The sequence below is a fragment of the Aspergillus thermomutatus genome (genome assembly GCF_002237265.1).
Source record: "Aspergillus thermomutatus strain HMR AF 39 chromosome Unknown NODE_121, whole genome shotgun sequence".
Lineage (NCBI taxonomy): Eukaryota > Fungi > Ascomycota > Eurotiomycetes > Eurotiales > Aspergillaceae > Aspergillus > Aspergillus thermomutatus.
The window spans coordinates 21,932-38,329 of NW_020798170.1; the positions used below are offsets into that span (position 1 = coordinate 21,932).

General features: G+C 50.8%; 5 protein-coding genes across 5 annotated transcripts; 2 read left to right on the top strand and 3 right to left on the bottom strand.

The window, feature by feature from the left end:
- Window positions 1-1,195: 1,195 nt before the first annotated feature.
- Window positions 1,196-2,019, bottom strand: CDV56_103374 (uncharacterized protein; the record flags this gene model as incomplete). The annotated part of the gene is made up of 2 exons (XM_026756993.1): window positions 1,196-1,709; window positions 1,769-2,019. 2 exons carry the CDS (start codon window positions 2,017-2,019, stop codon window positions 1,196-1,198), a joined length of 765 nt encoding a protein of 254 aa, XP_026613622.1.
- An 830-nt stretch (window positions 2,020-2,849) lies between these two features.
- CDV56_103541 (FAD-binding oxidoreductase) lies at window positions 2,850-4,538 on the bottom strand (the record flags this gene model as incomplete). The annotated part of the gene is made up of 2 exons (XM_026757160.1): window positions 2,850-2,882; window positions 2,934-4,538. 2 exons carry the CDS (start codon window positions 4,536-4,538, stop codon window positions 2,850-2,852), a joined length of 1,638 nt encoding a protein of 545 aa, XP_026613623.1.
- Window positions 4,539-5,377: 839 nt separating this feature from the next.
- On the top strand, window positions 5,378-6,542 carry CDV56_103811 (dTDP-4-dehydrorhamnose reductase family protein; the record flags this gene model as incomplete). The annotated part of the gene is made up of 4 exons (XM_026757430.1): window positions 5,378-5,559; window positions 5,660-5,679; window positions 5,744-6,455; window positions 6,512-6,542. 4 exons carry the CDS (start codon window positions 5,378-5,380, stop codon window positions 6,540-6,542), a joined length of 945 nt encoding a protein of 314 aa, XP_026613624.1.
- Window positions 6,543-7,841: 1,299 nt separating this feature from the next.
- Window positions 7,842-10,307, top strand: CDV56_104039 (uncharacterized protein; the record flags this gene model as incomplete). The annotated part of the gene is made up of 1 exon (XM_026757658.1): window positions 7,842-10,307. One exon carries the CDS (start codon window positions 7,842-7,844, stop codon window positions 10,305-10,307), a length of 2,466 nt encoding a protein of 821 aa, XP_026613625.1.
- Window positions 10,308-10,837: 530 nt separating this feature from the next.
- CDV56_104349 (putative ABC multidrug transporter) lies at window positions 10,838-15,556 on the bottom strand (the record flags this gene model as incomplete). Its single annotated transcript, XM_026757968.1, has 6 exons — window positions 10,838-11,605; window positions 11,670-12,312; window positions 12,373-14,482; window positions 14,550-14,775; window positions 14,837-14,895; window positions 14,959-15,556. 6 exons carry the CDS (start codon window positions 15,554-15,556, stop codon window positions 10,838-10,840), a joined length of 4,404 nt encoding a protein of 1,467 aa, XP_026613626.1.
- Window positions 15,557-16,398: the final 842 nt, after the last annotated feature.

The window sequence follows — 16,398 nt, forward strand, 5'->3', positions numbered from 1 at the left end:
GAACCTTTTGCTTCTCACTGAGTCTAATGCTCACAACTATCCAGTGCTGCCGCTTATTTCTTGTGCTTCTGTGTGTAGTGATGCATAAAAGTGTTCAAGGAAACATACTACAGAATTCAGGACAGTTCTAATGTCTCTTTAGATCTGAATGGTTTGCTAGGCATATACACATAATATTGGAACCTTTGGGAGGCTCCAATCTGTAAAGAGAATTTCTATACCTTGTGCCAATCAAGTATGATGCTAAATATAATGTATCTGCAAACCAACATTGCTTCTAAAAATGATATTGTATATGAAGATCTGTACTGTATCTGACTGCTGTTGAACAGCCCATTTCATCTAACAATTAATTACAATACTATGCACGGTCAGGGCTAATAGGGTCCACAAATGACTTCAGGCACTTAACCACGCAAAGAGGAGCTACTCGCGCTTCTAAGACAGGCTGAAGAACAAGCAGATTACCAGAGGGTCAGAGGGAGAAAGAAAAAGCAGCACGCAGAGGAAGCAATACAATATGCGGAGCAAGCAGAGGAGCATAGCTGGAACACGACTTTTGCAGAAAATCTGAGAGCCTGCCATTGCTTCATACAAAACCCCTCACAATCCAGACTCACTGCCTACTCACAACGAAAGGTTCCATCACAAGTCCAAGTCAACTGTGTATATCCCATTCCCTTCGCCCCTGGGTTTGGTCACTGGTCAGGCACCAGCGATTAATGTCGCTTTGGGGGAATGTCCCGGTGGATGGCGACAATATTAGAGAGCATATTTGAGGATGATGTTGAGGATTTCTGGGGAAAGATCTAGAAGAGGAACAATTTTTTCTATTCCTTGTTCTTGACGCTGGTACTAACATAAGTTTGAATAGTTTTGCAAGGGCGGAGGTCCTTCTATGGACATCCCATGTTGCGAAGCCAACACTTTTAACTTGCTACTAACGGCTTGGATATGGGTACAGCAACTCATTGAGACAAATTCTGAAGAATAATACACTGCACTTCAGCTCAAAGGTAGGTATACCTAACTATTCTCATCTAACTTTCTAAGTGCATACCTCGTCGATGTTATAGGATTAGGAAAATATAGGTATCCCCGATATCTCTGAAATTAGCAGCGAAGACAACTATTATACTAAACCATGATTCATATACAAGGCCTGTGGTAGGTAGGCTCTTCACCACGCAAATTATCATTCAGAAGATCCTGGCAATTCTAGTAGATATCTTTCCCCATCAACCTCAAAGACCTGGTTCCCCGGTCCTGCCTCATGGGCTGGCTTGGTTAGGGGGGTAGGGGGAAGACCAGCTGTGGGATTCACTCGCCGGCGATGTCGCTTCAGAAGGTACATCCCTGCTCCTAGGGCAATAGCGACGACAGCTACAACACCAACCACTATTCCAGCAATACCGCCGCCCGATAGGGATGTGGGGGAAGAATCAGGACTTGGTGGAGAGCTAGTCGCTGTCGCTGTTGTATCAGGTATTTGGGACGCCGATGTAGAGGGCGAAGAGGATGTCGAGCCAGTGTGCGTCGCGGTAGCCATCAATGTCGCGGGATCAAAAACCCAGCTACTCGCCAATGGGGTTGCAGCACTCAAAGAGGAGTACGTGTCCTGGAGCAGCTCCTCGCTTATATTGCCGAGCGTGCTTCGGACCTTGTTCCAGCAGATATTGAACTGACCTGGCTTTGAGGTGCATTCCTCCCTGTATGCTTAATTTAGGACTCATGCCATCCCGTGGACACAAGACGAGAAGAGACGAACGTTTGGTAACGACAGCACCATATCTGATCCCCATGCCCGCATGTAAGGGTGCTGCCATCTGTGGCGCAATCCTGAGGTATTGACCAGCACACATTCCCGGAGGCATCGCGGGAATCACAGCAGTAAAATTTCCCCGTTTGTGGATCGCGTGCGCAGGCCTTGGGGGGCTGGCATTGGAAGGTCGAAAATGTGGGACATAAATACTGTGTCCGATTCGAGGTGAAGTAGTAATCACTGTAATAGTCCGGCATCTCGAATGTTGCAACATAAACCGAACAGATGCCCCTGGGAGTCTCCAGAGCAAGACTGTGGCCCTATAATCCAGTATTGTGACTTGATGTGGTAGGATAGGTGATTATGACTTTAACAAACCAAGGGGAACATGTTGAGAAAATACACAGCCTCTGTGCCAAGAGCAGCTGACCGGCATTCCAGTTCCAATGTAGAAAATTTAGTATAGAGTGTTCTAGGGGCTAGAAAAAGAAATTCACCAAGAGTACCTATCTTGATGATTATTGGCATGTCTGAGCTGTTCTGGTGTTGTAACTGAGTGCGGTGCGAGCTCAGCTGCATGGGAATGAGTTCTCAGCCAATCATTATTCATTACAACCTGTCAGCTGAAGGGCTGTAATATAAGCAATTAATCATAATTCATTTTACCTCTTTAATCATCCTTTGAGCCCCGACTTACCCTTTGTCCTTTGGTTGTCAGACCCCTAGATAGGCCCCTTAGTTAAGTACTGCGTTGTGGCTTAGTCAAATTAAGCCTCAAGTACTCCATAGTTAAATAGCTAGTATAAAGGGTCGCATGGACCCCTATTATTATTTGCTTAGTGAGCAAGCAGCAGCGCCACTTCGGACCGAATCCGGAAATGGAAAGTCGTAAACTGTTCGGTAGTGGTAAGGCAGTAAGGCAGACAAGACAGATTTACGGTGATATTTCATGGAGGAGTTTTTGAGTCCTTGATAGTCGAAAAGAACATGATATCAGACTTGACTGGGGGCAATAAAAAATTATCTAAGAGAACTTTCAACACTTCTTACCCGCTATATACAACACCGTCATGCAAGCGCTTGATATCTAAATGTACTTGTAAGGGTTCATGATTCCATTCTAGAAGATTATTAGTAACTTCAAAAGATGTGTGAAATGAGCCAGACTTACCGGATCGTACAAGGCCTTCAGTTGCTTCATCAATTTGAGCATGGTATCGTTCTGGCTGTACCCGATGAATTCCTTCTTTGCAAGTCCCAATCCATGCTCAGCGCTGATGCTGCCGTTGCGCTTCTGGATCCACTCATACACCCAAGGCTCAATGGCCTTCTCAACCTCCTTGTTGTATTGCCTGACAGAAATGTTCAAGTGCAGGTTTGAGTCACCCATATGGCCATATCCAACGACGGCCCGGACCGGGAACGAGTCATCATCGCCCACGAACCCCATCTTCGTCAGGCGCTCACGGCAGTCTTCCACAAGCTGGTACAACTCAGGCAGAGGAATAGAGACATCGTACTTGTAAGTACCACCCAGATGGCTCAGAGCTTCTGTGATGCCCTCTCGCCAACGCCAGATAGACTGGAACTGTGTCTCGTCTTGGGCTAGAACACCGTCGGCGACGATCCCCTCACCCATGATATGTTCCAGGAACCCTTCCAGCTTCTCCATGTCGTGCTCCGCATTGGAGCCACTGGTTTCGACCAGGCAGTAGAACGGGTACTCCCCTTCCAGTGGGTACTTTGAGCCAGTCGACTCGTGAACGAGTTTCTGGCTGCGTCCGTCCATCAACTCAAAGGCGGACAAGATCTCGGAAAGGTGCCCCTTGGCCTCCTTGTAAGCCTGGCGAACCTGCTCATAGCTTTCGAGACCGAAGTAGGCGACGTTGACCGCCTTGGGCCGAGGAGGACACAGAATGGCGACGCCGGTGACGATGCCGATCGTCCCTTCAGAGCCGATGAACAACTGCTTCAAGTCATAGCCTGTGTTGTTCTTTCTCAAGGTGGAGAGGGAGTCGACGATAGTACCATCCGCCAGGACAGCTTCAAGACCAAGCACATTGCCGTGAAGACTGCCGTAACGCAGCAGACGGAGTCCTCCCGCGTTGGTCGCGACGTTTCCTCCGACGTGGCACGAACCCTTTGCCCCCAAATCCAAGGGGAACAAGTGGTCGCGTTCCGCGAGGTACTGATCGGTTACCTCAAGGATGACACCCGCATCGACAACCAGCACACCAGAGGCCTCATCGAAAGAGCGGATATTGTTCATGCGCGAAGTATTGATGACGATCTCGTCGAACACAGGCACCGAACCTCCAACCAACCCGGTGTTACCTCCCTGGGGAACAACAGCCAGCTTCTTCTCATTACAGTATTTCAAGATCTGGCTGACCTCCTCCTTGTTCTGTGGCTTGAGGACTAGCTTCGTGTGGCCGCGGTATTTGCGCATCCAGTCGGCATTGAAGGGTTCGATATCGTCCGTAGCATCTGTTGTCACACCATCAATCACAGCAGATTGAGCGCCAAGCAGCTCCTTGAAGAACTTCACATCCTGTTCCGTGATTTCGGCAAAATTGGGGTTGCGCTTGAGTTCGGGATAGGCATGGGTGGTGAGCTTGATATCTCTTGTCGCATTGCCTCCGACAACGGAGCTGACACTGAAAGATCTTACAGCCGCCACAGAAGCACTGTTGGCGATGATGGGACGCACCCAACAGCGAGGCTTGGGCATACGAGCCCGCCGAAGGGCAAGTGAAAAATTTCTGGTACTCGACATTGTCACAGGGACCGACAATGGGAGATTAAAAAAGATGTCAACTCAGCGAGCCCTGGCTATCTAAAAGGCTCACCGATGGCTTACTGCCTACATCATGGCGAAGGCGGTGACAATCGGAAACTTATCCGCCTCGACGCATGAAACAACAATACAGGACGTTACATACAGCAGCACGTGACGTTGAGATGCAGATTTATCCGCAGATTTCATCTTTCTCGGGAACTCAAGAGTCGAGAACCAGACATACAGGCAATTTACTTCAAGCTGAAATGATCAATCTGGCATGGTGATTACCTCACTGATACTCGTCGTATGCGTTTGAATGTTGTCTTCTTACGGCCAGGATCAAGCTTCTGAGGGCAATGCCGAGCATATATAGCCACCGTAGGAGCATGGATATTTGAAAATAAACTAACGGCAGAAAGCAAGATTTTATTAGCTATCAAGGTTGAGGCCAAGCTATCCTTGCTAATAGCTGACCGATTGGAAATCCTATACGACTGGACCATTCCAAGGCATGAGCTTGAGACCAATTGCTTGCCGATTGGATTGGGATACCAGTAGAACAACCAGGTGCTTCAGAGATATGATGCAGGACCTTCCCCATTCCTCTCAAGATCATGTAACTCTATCCTCGACTTCTAGAGCAATTCGTCATTGTTTCTGGGTTGATCTCTCTGCGCGTCTTCTAGAACAGGACCTTATGAGGGCCGTTACGTCATGTGGATAGACACAGCAGACCGGTAACGGTAGAGGGGTAGCTCTGGAACTGCTATTTCAATCAACCTCCAGCACCCAATTTACTCCCTACCAAAGGTCCGAATCAAAGTTGCAACAGAATGTCGACTACAGTCCTGATCACTGGAGCTACCGGCCTGCTGGGCCGTCAGGTTTTTAACACGTTCAAGCATTCTGGTTGCTTTGTTGTCGGCCAAGGCTACTCTAGAGCTACCCCGCCCACGATTCTCAGGGCGGATCTGGAGAAACCGGAGGATATCAAGAATTTGCTGGACGAAGCGAAGTCGGTGCCCTTGCGTTCTCGTTGATGTTCTTTCTTAGTAGTCATCGGCAGTGCTCCGATGTATTCTTTTCTTGAGCTGAGGACTGATCTTGCAAACCAGACCTCAGATTGTTATCCATTGTATGCGAATGATACCGAAGCACACTCAATGTGTCTGCAATTGACACTAACCACTCTGCTTTAGGCGCCGCGAACCGGTCACCGGATCTGTGTGATAAGAACCCTGAGCAAGCTCGTCGGGTCAATGTCGATGCCACCCGTACCCTTGCAGAAGAGACCTCTGCTCGAAAAGCGTTGCTGATCTACATCTCGACCGATTATGTCTTCTCTGGAAAGGAGGGAGAGGCTCCTTATGAGGCCGATGCAGAGACCCACCCGACGAATCTCTACGGTCAGCTTAAGCGAGACGGTGAGATCGCGGTGCTAGAAGCCACGAAGGACACCGGGTTAGGGGTTGTTCTCCGTCTGCCAGTGCTGTATGGTACGGCTCAGAGTAACTCGGAGAGCGCCGTGAATACTCTGATCGATGCAGTCTGGAAGGCTCAGGATGAGAACGCGGGTGTGAAGATGGACGACTGGGCGCAGCGCTATCCGACCAACACCGAGGATGTAGCTCGTGTGTGCCGTGACATCGTCATCAAATATCTCAAAGAACGGCCAAGGATCCATGACCTCCCCAAGATTCTACAATTCTCGTCTGAAGATCGGATGACCAAATACGAGATTTGCGAGAAACTGGCGGAGGTACTTGGTCTTTCGCTGGTGGGGATGATCAGGAACAAGCAAGGAAATGATCCAAACGCATCTGTACAGAGGCCTTATGATACTCACCTCTCAACCAAGGCGCTAAAGGATCTGGGCATTGATGTCCAGACGACTGACTTTGTCGCATGGTGGTAAGTACCTGGTGTATGTGGCCTCCAGACCATGGCTAGAACTAATTGGGATACAGGCGGAAACATCTGGGAGCATACAAGAAATGAATGATTTGCTATGGCCTGAGGACAAGGGGGCGTGAGGCAATCCCATGATTCATATGAGATGATTAAAAAGCATTCTGCTAGAAAATGAATAATATATTGCACCACCTCGCAAGGCACATTACTCCGTAGATATTCCGCTCTATGCGAAGACGGAAGCACTAGCAGAATGATGGATGCAGGAACAGCCGGCTGTACGACATGGAATGAATGAACATCCACAGACTCGAACCGACCCTTGATTTTTCCTTAATTCAGGAAAAGATCCAATCCATTGACTATTGAGCGTAGTGAAATATATAGCTTGATGTGTCATCAGTCAGCATGTGGGTATGTCGATCCGCCTCACATCATCCCAAGCCCTGCAAGGCTGGTACCAGGAACGATCACCAGGTAGTTCATCTGTCTCTCGAGAGTACCTTAGAGACTAGATACTCCGTAGATAGACTTCAAAACCATCCAAGATTCTTGTTCAATACTGCCAAGATGGATTACGACGATGGTCCCAGATTCCTCCCAGCCACACGCCATCATTTCGCTGTGCCGTGCCCGGAACTCTCTCCCACTCGAATCAGGATTTCCATGTATAGTTGCGTCCGATGAAAGCATCTTCTGGAGCTAAAGCCGCAGTATCCTTCTACAGCATTCTCTCAGTGCCGTCATCGAAAGTGAAGCTGAGCGACTGTTGGTTCTCTCCTTGCTTGCGGTGGGTTTTTTTCGTTTTTAGCCTGCCGCCATCTGATCGCAGTAATTAAAGTGCAATTTCGCAGTCTCCACTCGGTCCCTACAGTACGTATATTTAGATCACTATTCGACTATCTCCGCAATTTCGGTGTCGGAGTCTTGTGCTCGAGACTGTGATAAAAATATTATTGTCATGCTGGTTCCATTCAAGCCCCCTCCGCCTATATTTTTCTAGGCTTCTGGGACCTGAGTTGATAGGACCAGTGAATGAGCATTTGTGAAACGTCTCTACAGCATCCAAGGGGTTTGTTGAGTTTCACCTCAATTTCTTCCCCTCTCATTTCTCTTTTTTTCTTCCCTCGCTTCCTCCCTTCTGTATCTTCCCAATCAGTTCGATACCGTTCTCCTTACTTTCTCGTTGCTTCGGAACTCAGCCTACGGCCTTTTTAGCGCCCCTGATACAATTGAGAACTAACACGGTTCTGAGCCTGTCCATTGAGGAGACTGTCCTGACCACTTGGTCACACTCTCGAATTACAAGCGCGTCGATGCCAAACGATGCAATCCGCACCTGCCAGAGGATCCGTGTAAGAAACGTGCCTTGAAGAGCGCATCGCCATGGCGATGGAGACACAGACCACCAGCATGGAGGCTGGCCACGGCCAGGGCTCATTGAAATTCTCCCGCTATCGATCCGTGCGAAGAGCAGCCACACAGAAGCAGCCCAAACACCTGGATACCTCGATTCCTTCTGCCCCCAGCCCCCCGAGCGCCCCTGCAGCTGAAACGAATTCTTCAATCAGCCGAAGCATGTCCCGATACCGCCGCCAGCGGGCTCCAACAGCCCCTGCCATGACCGCGCAGCCGTCGGTCCCAGCTCTTCCGACGCATACAACGCAATTGAAGGGCTACAGCCCGCGGCGCATTCCCGAGGATCATACCTCTGCAGCGAAGGCAGCGCACGTACCGGCGATGGCTCGAAGCATGACGGAACCTGCGAAAGCTACAAAGAACCCGTTCGGCGACGACGCCGCGGCTATTGAGGAGGACGAGGAAGCTGAGCGCGAGAGACACAGGCAGGAGGCTATGGCTCGCTTGACAGGGGAAACTGCAAAGCCCGCACTAGCTGTTTCGGCTCCTCGGAGAGTGACTTCTCGGGCCGCAGACGACCGGCGCAAGCACGATGATGTGCAGGGAGGTTCCTGGCGGCATCACAGGTCGGAGGGAACCCCTGAGCCGAAGCGTCGATCTTTCAAGGAGAAAATGAAGCTTGTTATACCCAAGGACAAGTCCAGCACCGAGTCGTCGGCCGTCAAATCCTCTGAGCCTACTACAGGAAATCACTTTACTGGAGTGGATGCGCCTGTTTCCGCGGTCAATTCAGGGAAGCGCAGCGTTCTGGTCAAATATGGGAGGATGTCGGCCAAGATGTGCGTCATGCCGTCGACACGGGTTCAAGATCTGCTAGCTACTGCCTCGAAGAGTCTGACAAGTGAGATCGATCCTCTCAAGTTCATTATGATGGAGTCGTTCAACCAGCTGGGGCTGGAGCGGCCCTTGCGCAGATACGAGTGTGTGAGGGATATCATGAATTCGTGGGCGAATGATGGAGAGAACGTATTGATTATTGTTCCTGCAGCAAGCATCGAGTCGTTGCGCCTGCTTGACGCGCAGAATGTACCGGCCGCACCGCCTGCGGATGTAACAGTGCACATTTACTACTCGCAACGGCCCCGTAAGTGGGACAAGCGCTTTGTCACCCTTCGTTCGGATGGACAGGTCACTGTTTCTAAGAAGGGACATGGTCAGGACCAAACGAATGCTTGCCATCTTTCTGATTTTGATATCTACTCGCCCACGCCGGAATTTCTGAGCCGAAACGTTGAGCCACCAAAGAAGATCTGTCAGGCAATCAAGAGTCAACAAAAGTCGAGCATGTTCCTCTCGACGGAGAACTTTGTCCATTTCTTCTCTACCAATGACAGGGCAGTCGCCGAGCAGTGGCATCAAGCAGTCCAGGCGTGGCGCAGCTGGTACCTCGTTCACAAACGGGGCGCAGGCCAGAGTGAAGAGGACGAAGAGGTTAACAGCATCCACCAGCAGAGAAATGGCTCTTCTCATTCCAAATCGGGTCAGCCACATCAGTTCAAACCCCTAGTGGACCTGGATTCTGGTACGGAGCAAGAACGAGCACCCTTACAGCATTCTCCGCCCCAGGAACATCTCAAATCAAGCAAGAGCAAAGATATCTTCTCGCGGAAGAGACGCTCGCGCGAGCGTGGACCACCACCATCGTCTTTCCCGAGGTCCCTGGCGGAGTCTGACTCGTCGGGCCCAGCAATGCAGCCCACCGACGGCTCCCCATTTTCTTCGTCAGGACTTCTGGGTCGCACATATACGCTACGTCAACACGCCATGAAAGAACGAGAAGAGAAGGAAAAGAGGGCCAACGAAGAGCCGTTCATCGCTCATGGACTGGTCGGAACTATGGGCACGCGTCGCGGTCCAGTCAGCCAGCCTGCCAGCCGATCGAATACGATGACCTCGGCGCAGGCTCCAGACATGGGCGGTATCAAGCGGTCTCTTTCTGTGAACAGGGGCAAACCGCTGGTCGACCTGACGCCGGCTTATCAAGAACCTCCACAACATGGCCGCAAGGGTCGAGGCGTTGCCGTCGAACCGGGCGTACCATTGATTGACGCAGCCACCGGACCCGAGCCCGTGGGAGGCATCGCCGTCCCGCCGTCGACAACTTGGAGACGTCCCCCCGTGCCACCGGAACCCGCGCCAAGTGCAGAAGCGCAGAACCGCAAGCGCTCCAACACGATTCGCAGCACCAGCAACCAGCGACACCATCACACCGCGCCCGCATCCCCAGTCACCCCCGTGGACAACGCGCAGCCATCCGAGGGCCCATTCCTTGCTAATGGCCTCCTCGCCCGTTCCGTGCAGCTTGCTGCTGTGCAGAACAGCGTCCCAGTCGGTCACGGAGTGGCCACTGGCGATCGGAACGCCACGAAGCCAATGCTGGATCTGACGCCGGCCAACCCGTTCGCCGAAGGCAGCTTGCTACGGAACCTATAGCTACTATGGGTCAACTCATCATTTAACGATTACGATATTGATTGCACCTGTCAATGCGTATTAGCACTCTGGTGTTGGTGTCCATCTTGAATCATACAACTGGATTTCGGCGGTGTCTTGCTTACCATTTACTTGCGACTTTTTTTTTCTGGCTTCATGTCTTGGATATCTACGCTGATTCCAATGCACTGTATGTCTGATACCCTGTAGGAGTACTCACTAAATGCAATTCCATGTGACAAATCTAGCAAATTATCCTCCTGCTCCGAGGAGACCATGTTTAAGATCATCGTCACTACTTGCCGCGAGAGAGAGATAATGACCAGATTGATTAGAAGGAAAGGTGAAAGTCTATCTTATAAGTGATTATGGCAACGTCGCCGAATGTGAATAGGACAAAAGAGTCAAAATGATAAATGTGAACAGGAATAGGGGAGCAACGAAAGGAATGTAGACAACGAAAGAGCGACGAGAGTCAGAAAACCCGGGGAAATTCAACAGAGGATGCTATGCGTGCCAGGCGGTCACATTCACTTTCTTCCGAACCTCTCCTTGATGCTAGCAAGATCCCACCTCCTGACCCGGAAAAGGTAGTACAAGACCGTCGCCATGAAGATGTTGAAAACGACATAGGCCCAGATTATACCGAAATTGCGCCAGCGTTCTGACCACTCAATATCACTCGCAGCGAGAAACTGGTCCGCCACGGTCAGGGAGCAGAACTTGCAATCTGACCTCGCATCGGGATTCTGCAGTTGGCCCCCGGCAAGTTCCATATATTCTGCCATGTACTCGTAGCAGGTTTGGTTTGCTGGGGGGTCGAAGACAGAGAGTTCCGTGGCCGAGCAGACAACCTTCCTGTCGTGTATCTGCGTTGATGCCATGCCGCCGATCCAGTATGTAAAGGGCGAGACGCGATACATAAAGATCCAGAAACCCGGTAGGGCGGATGGGGCTTGCATCACACCGCAGAATGTCAGCGACATTGAAAACAGGAGAACCACAATGGGGCTGGCGGTCTGCGTATCTGAGATTGCTGCGATCACCATGTGGGCAAATGTGCTGGCGTAAATGTAGAACTGTATGCAGTAAAGCAGAACCAGCCCCTGCCGCTCAGATGATTGATTGGCGCCTACAACGGGGAAATAGTAGCAGGCAAAGGTGAGGATTCCCATCACGATCTGATATGGCATCTCCACCGCGATATTGGCAATCAAGAAGGCCTTCCATGAGTACGCCTTGCTGGGACGTTCGCGCACTTCGTATAATGATCGTTGCGTGACAAACAGGGGCATGATCTAGAAATGGTTGTCAATATCATGATACCTGCACTGCATTGGCTTGAGTTATCGGAGGATTTACCTGCTGAACAAGAGACGCAAAGATCGAGCAAACCATGAATAAGGAGAAAACGACTGTCTGCATGCCCGCTAGCGATGGTTTGGCATCGAAGAAGGAGAAGCCGATGAACAAGCCAGCCATGATGGCCAAACCCCATTTGGAGCTGATGTACTCCGGCATTCGCCAGTACTGCTGGAAGACACGGCGCGAAACGACGTACAATTGAAACCAAAAGGGCATCGCGAATTCAGTGTGCGCCTGATCATCGTCCTCTTGCTGGGTGGATTTCCTTTCTTCGTGGATGCGGTCAATCTCATCCTGGACCGCCCGGCTCTCGGGACTCTGCTTCCAAACATCAAACCAATCCTGTCCTTTGTCGTTGGTTCTGGCGTTGACGATTTCGATCATGTACTCCGCAGGGTTCTCTAATTCGCCGCATTTCCGTCCCCCGTTTGACTCAAAGTAGTCGAGTAGAGTGCGAGAGTTGTCCCCCACAGGACCAAAATAGACAGTCTTGCCACCTTTTGCAAGGAACAGTAGCTGATCGAACTCCTGGAAGAGAATGGCGCTTGGCTGGTGGATGGTACACAGAATGGCTTGCCCGCTATCGGCCAACCTACGCAGGAATGAGCAAATAGCCCACGAACTCTGCGAATCCAGGCCACTAATTCAAATCTTAGTTCGGACAAATCCATTACAGTATGGGACGCCATCATCCGCTTACCTTGTCGGCTCGTCGAGGAAAAGAAGCAGCTTGGGTTTTGCAGCAAGTTCCACGCCGATGGTCAGTAGCTTGCGTTGTTCGACGTTCAACCCTTCACCTGGAACTCCAACAATGGCTTCGGCGAATTCCTCCATTCTCAGCATGCGAATCACGTCTTCAACATAGTCATATTTCTCCTGAATTGAGACTGTGGGTGGTTGACGCAGTAGGGCACTGAAACGCAATGATTCCCGCACAGTAGCAGTTTCAAGATGAAGATCTTGCTGCTGAACGTATCCCGTCTTTCTCTGGAAGCTTGTGTCCAAGGGTTTCCCATTGACAAACATATCCCCGGTAATGACACCCATGCTGGTTCGGTGCGCCAGGACATCAAGCAGGGTAGTTTTACCTGCTCCGCTTACACCCATCAATGCGGTTAGAGTGCCAGGTTTAACCCAGCCGGAAACATGATCAAGCAGGCGCCTTGGTTCCCCTTTGATCTCGATATCATAGCAAACATCACGCCACGTGAATATATCTTGCTGCGGTGGCAGAGCAAGTTCACCCGAGGTTGTCTCGTGCGCAGGTTTGACAGGACCCATCTCGATGCCATTCTCTTCATCGGAAGTGGATTTAACATTTCCTGCACGCACGTGCTCGGGCTGATGATTACGCCGGAAGACCAAGGCCTCAGCGGTACTGGTGGTGGACGAATTTAGCTCTGAAGCCAAAAAGTAGATGGTCATAAAGCCAATGAGAAAGGCAATCAAGATCCCGAAATTCCGCCAAACGTGATCGTAGCTATACTTGTAGTTGTAGAAGATATAGCGGTCACCACTAACCGTAGTTTGACCGGCTACAGAGCCAGAAGCAGAACAAGAGAAGCTGTCACCGGAGAGGTCTGCATAAGCGGGCACGAAGCTGGCGCACGGGAAATCACGGCCATGAAACTCATTTGCAATCAGGATCTCAAAGGCGTAGTAGATTGGATTGATATAATGGATCCATTCAAACCAAGGATGCATCGAGGGCACTGGAAGGACATAGCCGGTGTAGACAATCAGCGCAAGAATTAAAACGCCAGCCAGACCCATTGCCTGTGAGGCTGTTTTTGTCACTGCAGCCATTGTCCGGAATACCGCGCTCATGACAAACATAATGATGAAAGTGATCAAGAAGTAGATGAAGAACTGTGATGGCTCCCTGCGAAGGTTCGCTAGGAAGTATAGGATGATATTGAAGACCACAGCAAGGACGAATTTGACTGGAATGTCACTGATCACTCCGGCGATTGCTTCTGTTGAAGGATGGTAAAATGCGTAGGACACCTGCTTCTCAACAATTGGGCGTTGGGAATACAGACTGTTGATTTCCGACATCGCAGTCAATGCATTCAGTAAGACTGCGAAGAACAGCGTTGCGCCCTTTGAAGCCAAGCTTGCTGTAGTGTCGGTGGATCCATAAAAAACGGAACCAATAATGAGAGCCATGACAATATTACCAATTATGGTTGATAGGGTCGAGGAAATGTCGTTCCACAACCGTTGGTATGCTCGTCTCGTGTTCAGCTTGATCTGCATCGGTACGCTGATCAGGTATGGGGATCCTGGCCGGCTGTTTTTGGACTGCACGTCCTGCTTCCTCTTTCGAAAGTGAGCGGCAGCTGTCTCATCGTCGCCTGGGGGATGTAAAGTCTCAAATTCCTCGATTTGCTCCTGTAGACGTTGATACTCTGGCGACTGAAGCCAGTACTTCTCAAAATCCTCTGGTGTATGGGGAACGACTTTCTCCATACCAGCACGCGGGCGTCGCTCCTGCGGATTCGTGATTGAGGTGAGAAAGTCGCCCGTCGTTTGTCGAGAAGGGCATTCCCAGCCTTGCCCTTCGAAAAAGCCCTTTGCAGTAGACGTTTGCCCGAAGAAGATTTGACGCCCTTCATAGAGGACAGTGACATTGTCAAAGAGGTCATATATACTTTGACTGGCCTGGTAGATTGCCACGGCATGCGCAGTTCCTGCCAGATCGGCCAGTAGTCGGAGAGACTCGATGAACTTGAGAGCGGTGGCCGAGTCCAGCCCACGAGTGGAATTATCCCAAGCTGCGAGAGGCGTCGCAGCGAGAGCCATTTCCGCTTCACCCGAAAGTCAGCACACTGGCGGATGCCTCTGGGAAGGGGGCGGATACAGACTGCAACATACCTATCGAGACTCGTTTGCGTTCCCCTCCGGAGACTCCACGAACAAAGTCATTTCCAACTTTCGTGTTATAGGTGTGGCTCAGGCCAAATACCGCCATGATCACCTGGGCTGCGTACTTGGCATACTCGTCCCGGGACATATTGCGGAACCGGTGCGAGGGAGTGCGAGCGGCGGCTGCAAACTCGAGTGTTTGTCCCACAGTGAGATGGGGAAAGTGCTTATCTACCTGCACACAGTTGAGTTTAGCTGCAAGCACACGTGTGAGGGTACGATGCCTGCCTCATTACCTCTTGGTTATAGACAACTTCGCCTTTGAACTCTTTCATCATGCGTGCTTGAGAAACGCCTTGAAAACCCGCGTTAGTGACGAAGAGTGTACAGCAGGGAATCGTTCAAAAGAAATTGGTACCGTTGTAATGTAGAACACTCGTCGGATTGACGTCAAGCCCATGAGTCTCGCCGCAGAGTGTCTTGAGGAAGGTGCTGCAACCCGCCCCTGGACGCCCAAGTACCAGCAACAGCTCCCCGCTCTTCATCAGGCCATTGAACGACTTGAGGATCAGTCGAGATGGAGAATGCCTCTGGCGAAGCAGTTCCGGAAGTCGCAAGGGCATCGCCAAGGTCGAACCAACCGTGTCCTGTAGCTGAAGGGCGGCCCCAGACCCGGAGACATTCAATTGTTTGAAGACAATTCCGGCCTGTGGAGCTGACAGACCTTTCCCTTCGGCGTCTGCCACCACAGTTCTGAGCCACTGTTCCAGATTGAATTCCACCGACCGCGGATCCAACGCAGGGTCATCCTCTGCGATAGCGGGCGTCTCTATAGCGCCTGCCCCTGACCGTCTGCGCGACTTCTCTGACTGCTGGGTGGCAATCCGCCTAAGGTTCTCCGTCTCATCTGGTCTGATAAGGTCCATGGGAGATCTGACCGTAGATCCGTAAGTGATTTCCTCTTCTTGAGATCCATGATCCTCGAGTAAGTACTCGTCCTGGCTGTTGACGCTCATGATGCCGTCGTGCTTGACCGCTGATATACCCACGCCAGTGAAAACCCCGGCGAAAAGTATCTGACTGCACTCAGAACCGATCAACTGGCCGGTATCTCTGTTTCAATTCCTTGTCGAATGTAAATCTCCCAAGCCTCGTGCGGGGGATGTAGTTGACTCTTATGATTGTCATGGGGGTACGCCTTCCTTCGTCCGGAAGCTACACCTTCCGACAAGTCCAACGGATATTTTCAGCTTCATTTTCTCCGAGAATTAGGAGTATGAAGACATCCCTTGGATGCATAGTCGGCACCGCGAGGGTGATAGTCCGTCTTGCATCCATTTCGGGCCCAAATGTTGGTCAAATGGGGATATCAAACACCGGGCCCGAGACAGGCAGTTTCCAATTGGACCCAGAGGACCCAGAGGCTGAACGGTGTACTATTGACAGATAGATCCTGCATTTTGCGCGTTGATCTGGAAGTCGAGTACACGAAGTAGTTCGATGAGGACGTCTAGTAAATGCTTGGCAGTTGGCACTGCCCTAAGTCCGCTGACTCAGCGTGTTTACCCATCGCCCCGGTCCGAACTGGAGAATGAGGATAGAAAGCAGTATGCTTTTCGGCCGGTGAGCATCAATAATAATAGATCGTCCGGCAGTGGGGACAAAATTTGGTTCTTCCGACGCCTAGAACTGTCCATCTCTGGCAAGTTCTCCCCAGTCGATCATCCATCTCAGAGCCGATGATTAAGCGGGTTCCTCCTCATGCCGGTGTACTGAGCCGAAGAATCGTACGTACCTCAAGCTGTAAGTGCTCCATAATGAAAACCTATCACTATCGAGTAACTGGACTTGGCTGATT